The sequence below is a fragment of the Marmota marmota genome, unplaced genomic scaffold, assembly GCF_001458135.2.
Source record: "Marmota marmota marmota unplaced genomic scaffold, marMar, whole genome shotgun sequence".
Classification (NCBI taxonomy): domain Eukaryota; kingdom Metazoa; phylum Chordata; class Mammalia; order Rodentia; family Sciuridae; genus Marmota; species Marmota marmota.
The window spans coordinates 2410365-2416723 of NW_026000081.1; the positions used below are offsets into that span (position 1 = coordinate 2410365).

Sequence of the window (6359 nt, forward strand, 5' to 3'; positions counted from 1 at the left end):
TCCAGGGCCTTGCATGTGCTAGGCAAGCGCTCTACCACTGAGCCCCAACCCCAGCCCCAAACCTCCTGATATTACTTTCCTTGGTGGGAATATAGGCAACTTTTTTTTTTTTTAGAGAGAGAGAGAATTTTAATATTTTTTAGTTTTCAGCGGACACAACATCTTTGTTTGTATGTGCAACTTTTGATGACTTTTTGAAGGAGTATGGCCAAAAAGATGTAGATAAAATTAAGAAGTCCCAAACACCACATATGTAGTGGGGAAAGGGGTGGGACATAGGAAAACAACTTGGGGAAAACCTAAGAGGATAGGAAAGGTAGCAGAATACAACAGTTACTAATAGGGCATTATGTAAAAATGTGGATGTGTAACCGATGTGATTCTGCAATCTGTATTTGGGGTAAAATTGGGAGTTCATAACCAACTTGAATCTAATGTATGAAATATGATATGTCAAGAGCTTTGTAATGTTTTGAACAACCAATTAAAAAAAAAAAAAAAGGAAAACCTAAGAGTGAGATGTTTTTGGAGACCCTTCTACTAGAACAGTGGACTATGGGGGGCTGAGGTAAAACAGAAGAGCTTAGACCTAATAAGAAAGAATTATGAAAAGTGTTTAAAGAATTTGGAAACTGTTAAGCTGATGCTTTTTTAGTAGTGCTATTTGGAAGTAATTGGAGAAGGCCTTTGAATTTAAGCACATAATAGGCTGAGTGTCACGCTCCATCAAACATATGAGAAGTAGAAATTTAATTTAAGAAAAACAAAGAAAGAGAGAAGATTTTGTTACAGCTTGATAAGGAGAAAAGACCAAATGGGTTCTAGATGACTCTTATTTCGTACTTGGGAGATGGATGAGATGGTAGCACTTTTCATAGTGATCTAGAAGCTGAATGGGTTAAAGATGTTTAGTATACAGTGATTCACCCTTTTTTTTTTTTTTTNCATCTCCTATCCAGTCATGAGCAGGCCCTTTTTTTTTTTTTTTTAGTTATACATGGACACAATATCTTTATTTTGTTTTTTTTATTTTATGTGTTGACGAGGATCGAACGCAGGGTCTCTTACATGCGAGGCGAGTGCTCTATCACTGAGCCACAACCCCAGCCCCTGGTTCACTCTTCATGTGTATAAAATACCCAGGAACACCCATGAAACAAATCCTATATTTAGTTTTGTGAGCAGTAAGAAGTGCCTTCTTTCTTTCTTTTTTTTTTTTTTTTTTTTTTTTCTTTCTTCCTCTGTTTCTCTGTTTCTCTCTCTCTTTATTTTTGTTTTGTGGTACTGAGGATTGTACCCAGGGCCTTGCACATGCTAGCCAACTGCTCTGCTATTGAGTTGTATTCCCAGCCCCAAACTGATGTTTTCTAAGGGAGCCTTGGAAAAGGCTTTGTTTTGTTTTAAAGTTAGCACTTTAATAGAGTAGAACTTAAAGAGATAGGTGGATATTGATGCTAAGATTAGTAAAATTATTGATGGTCATTCAGAATAGTCCAACATGAAAGGCAGAAATGCTGTTTTCAATATATAAAACAATGGTATACATTTTATTAACCTATACTTTTTTAGCATATAACCACTTATTAGTATAGAATGATCTGGAAATAGTTTTATACAATGTAGACTGTAACTCAAATGCATTTGTATTCTTGTTTTTGAAATTAAATCATTAGTTTTCCTAGATGTATATATAGGAGAAATTCATTTCTTTCAAATAGTATCTTAAGAAAGTCACTGTGTGCTGCTGAATATTAACTATATAGTGCTATCCCTGATTATTGACCATAGTAATAAGAATAAAGTCATATATAAATGTACATTTTTTTCTTTTTTTTTTGTATTGGGATTGAACCCAGGATGCTTTACCACTGAGCCACATCCCTTGGCCCCCCCCCCCTTTTTGTATTTTATTTAGAGACAGGGTCTTGCTAGGTTGTTTAGTGCCTCACTAAATTGCTGAGGCTGGCTTTGAACTTGTGATCCTCCTGCCTCAGCTTCCCAAGTTGCTGGGATTACAGGCATGTGCCACCGCACCCGACTTAAGTGTACTTTTTGATTCTGCAAGAATGTAGCTTGTTTAAAATTTTTATATGGTTTAAATTATCTTTTAATTTACATTTTTGGTTGATGAAGTTGAGAAATATTTGGTAAGGGTCATGCTTATTGAATATTAGTCAATCATTTTTTCAATAATATTTAAGTAATTTATGTCAGGCTCAGTTTGAGGCTCTAGAAATATAGGGATAAATAAGCCTTGACCAAGCATATATCTTAGTAGGGAAGACAGGAAGTAAGCAAATCTGTTGTGTGAAAAAAGTGATATATTCTGTGAAAAAAAAATGTAACTGGGTAAGAAGAGAGTGTGGTGGGGTGAAAGCTATTTAGGTAGATTAGTCGGTGAAGGCTGTTGAAGGAAGCAGAAATATGAGTGAAGAAGAAAATCTTGCAAAAATTATTTCCGGTGGTGGGAAGTGTAAATGCAAAGACTGAGTCAGGATCTGGCTCAGTGAGAACCAGTTTGGTATGTTGGAGGAAAAGTAAGAAAGCTGGTCTGACAAGAGCAGTGAGAGCAAAGTAGAGACTAGAGGAGATGAGGGTGAGGAGGTAGGCAAGGGCTATTGAAGGTTACTGCCATGCATTTTAAGTATAAATGGAGGCCATGGGCCAACTCTGGTCAGAATTGTGACATGATCTGATTTACTTTTTTTTTTTTTAATAATTTTTTTAGTAGTGGACACAATACTTTTTATTTTACTTATTTATTTTTATGTGGTGCTGAGGATCAAACTCAATACTTCACATGTACTAGGCAAGTGCTCTACTACTGAGTCACAACCCCAGCCCCAGATGTACTTTTTACACAGTTTATTCTAGCCACTAAGTGAAAAACTATAGGAAAGGCATGGTCTGAAGCACTGGCCCACTTAGAAGCTTTCACTGTCATCTAGGCCATGTTTTCAATGTGCAAGGAACAAACTGTTTTAAAACTGTATTTGTATGTTTTTATTTTTTTAATAAAACTAAGCTTTACTAATATTTAATGTATAGATCAGCACTGAAGCCCCCATTCTATGTGCATGTTAGTTATATTTTAAGTTAGTTCACTTGCCATTTTTAGCCTGAGCAACTGGATGAATGCTGGTGCCATTAACTGAGAAGATGAAGGGAAGAGTAGAGTTTGTTTTGAGATGGGGGTGGGGAATTAGTAACTCAGTTTTGGGCATTTTAAATTGGAGATGCCTATAAATATCCATTGTAATTTACTCAGTAGGTGATTTAACTATATGAGTACAGATCCAATGTTAGAAACCAAGATTACAGATCCATGTTTGGGAGTAAAAGAGGCAGCATACACCACTTTGGAGCCAAATTCTGTGAATGTACATTTCAGTTATGCAACTTACTGTATAATTGTGGGCATGTTATTTGATATCTCTTTGCTTCATTTGCCTTGTCTGTAAAATGAGGATAATAATATCTACCTCACAGGATTGTTGTGAAAGTTAAATGAGCTAATAGGGCAAAGTTCTTAGAGCAGACTGACATATCATAATTGTTAGATGTTAAATATTACTATTGGCTTATGAATGGTGTTTAAAACCATAATTCATAAGATTAGATGAGATAACTTAGAGTGTGGGTATAGATAGAGAAAAGGACTGAGGAAGAAGCCTTAAAGCAATACATTTTTTAGAATTCAGAAATTGGAGAACAGAAACTGAGGAGTCAAAACCAGAAAGGTGTGGTAGCTGGAAGCATGCCTAGAAAAGAAAGTATTTCAAGGGAGAGAAGTCATCAACTTGGACAAATCCTGCTTGAGAGGCTGAGTAAGATGAGAAATGACTATTGGGTTTGTCAAGATGGAAATTGTTGGAGACCTTGAGAAATGGTTTTAGTAGATTGGTGAGGATAGAAGCCTTATTAGAATGGGTAAAGGAGAGAATTGAAGGTACAGAATATTGAAGGTTCAGCGAGTATATATGACATGTTAGAGGAATTCTGCTGTAAAGAGGATAAATGGAGTAGTAGCTAGAGGGAAATAAGTGCGGTCAAGGAAAGGTAGAGATGAGTGTGGGTGTGTGTTGACTAAAGATGGAAAGTCAGTATAGCATACGATTTGTATGAGCTGATCAGGATTGACCCAGTTAGAGGAGAAAAATTGTCATTTGAGTAATTGATGACATTAGAGCAGATTGACATACTTGTTAGATGTTAAATATTATTATCAGTTTATGAATGGTGTTTAAAACCATAGGAAATTGCAGCAGTCGTGACTGTGAGCAGATAAAATGAAGTAGTGTGTAAGGAGAGGGTTAGTCTCTAAGACATCACAGAGCCAGTTCATCCATTGATGAAGGTCAAGAATACTAGTGGAAGTGCAGATGGATTAGTACATATGATTATGAGGAAATGAGATAATTTTTCCTGATTGATTGAATCATCAGGGTATAATGTTGGAGAGAGAGGCAATGGTGTTGGGGCATTTCGGAAGGTGAGAGAATGAATTGACTGGGGAAGATCTGGCAGGAAGATTGTCAAGGAGTTCAGAGGCCTATTTGACATAGTGATTGTTAGCTGAAAGTGATTCTGGTTTTGCAAGGAGGGAAGTGTGGTTTTAAGGGTCTGGAGGAGATATACAGTGAAAAGGTGGTGGAGGCAATGCTTTTATTCTGTATTAATGAGAAGTCAAATGTCTCTTAAGTCCTATGATGAGAATATTGCTTTTGAAATGTTCCTCCAGTTCATGGGCATGGCAAGTAGTCAACAAAGGAATTAAATAATCATTAATTTTTGCCTGTGTTCAGTATATAATCATGTTTTATGATGAGTTACTAGAAATGCTTCTTGAATATGTCTGTTTTACACAAATTATAGCAAGCAGGCCCTGGGACACTTTGAGTAGATTATACTTTGTTGCTGAGTTACATGAAGAAAGTAAAATGCTTTAATGGAGAAGCTCCATTGTTTTTTCCTGATAGACATAACAGTCTCACCCAGTTACCCCAGGACCTGTGGTTTTCATTAATTTATAGTTATCACTTATGTTGATTTCATACTTTTATGTGTGAATCCAGAGAAATTCAAAGTCTGTTTTTGTTTTATTTCAGGTGCTGGAGAATCTGGTAAAAGTACCATTGTGAAACAGATGAAGTAAGTTGGAACATGGCTTTTTGTAAGACTAGATTTCCTCCTAATGGGTAAAAAGTCCATAGTATCTTTTCATTTTAGGTCCATGGTATTGACTTGTGGTTTTCTTTTTAAAGAATCATTCATGAGGATGGTTATTCAGAAGAAGAATGTAAACAGTATAAAGTAGTTGTCTACAGCAATACTATACAGTCCATCATTGCGATCATCAGAGCCATGGGACGGCTAAAGATTGATTTTGGGGAAACTGCCAGAGCAGTAAGTGTTTCTCTTTTCTTCTTCACTTGCTTTTATTTAGTATGTGCAGGTTAAGCAAAATTTTTAGGTCATGTTTTAGGGAAATAAATTTAAGTAACAAGGTAAGATGTAACAAAGTACCGTGTGTTCATTTGAACAGCATTAGCAGTCTATTTTAGAAAATACTAAAACCACCATAGGAGTATAGGAAGTGGGATTTTGTAGATATACTATAGATTTCTGTGATAACTTCTATTCAGTTGCTTCTTTTATAGCACTATTGACATTTATTTTTTTTAAATATTATTTTTTAGTTGTAGTTGGACACAATATCTTTATTTTATTTTTATGTGGTGCTGAGGATCGAATCCAGGGCCTTGCACGTGCTAGGCTGGCTCTACCAGCCCCAGTTGACATTTATTTTATAGTAATTAATAATAATAGTAAATTAAAAGGAAGATTGCCATGATACATAGCTCTATTTTCTGAGGTATAGAGATTAAAAGCAAAATCACTTTTACAGAATAAACTGTAAAGACATGAGCACTAAGTCCATTAATTTTGGGGGGCGATTTTAGAATTCAGGAATATTACATCCCTATACTGCATTGAACCATAGGCTATAGAAATGTATTGTACAAAGTTATAGTATATTCTTTAATGCCTTTCTCATATCAAATATTAAAAAGCTGTATTGGTTAATTATATTAATACTTAGTGGACCTTGAAGGTCTAGTTTGAAAATTAGGAGATTTGATGCCAGTGGGGAGAGAACCACTGTGAAGGTAGGAGATCTTTTATTGTCAGCCAAATTTCAAGGAAAGTATAGATTATTTCCTAGAAATAAGGAAGTCTTTTTTTTTTTTTAATTTTCTTTCTTTGTACTAACTTTTTTCCTGGTATCTTACTTTCTTTATTCCTTCCCTTTCTCTCTCTCTCTCTCTCTCTCTCTCTTTTTTTTTTTTTTTTTTTTT

General features: G+C 35.3%; 1 protein-coding gene across 1 annotated transcript in view; it reads left to right on the forward strand.

The window, feature by feature from the left end:
• Gnai3 (G protein subunit alpha i3) overlaps positions 1 to 6359 on the forward strand; it is a 43226-nt gene that overhangs the window by 16812 nt on the left and 20055 nt on the right. The window contains exons 2-3 of the mRNA XM_015505096.2: positions 5109 to 5151; positions 5265 to 5406. Coding sequence (XP_015360582.1) covers positions 5109 to 5151; positions 5265 to 5406 — 185 coding nt within the window. The remainder of the gene's footprint in view (positions 1 to 5108; positions 5152 to 5264; positions 5407 to 6359) is intronic.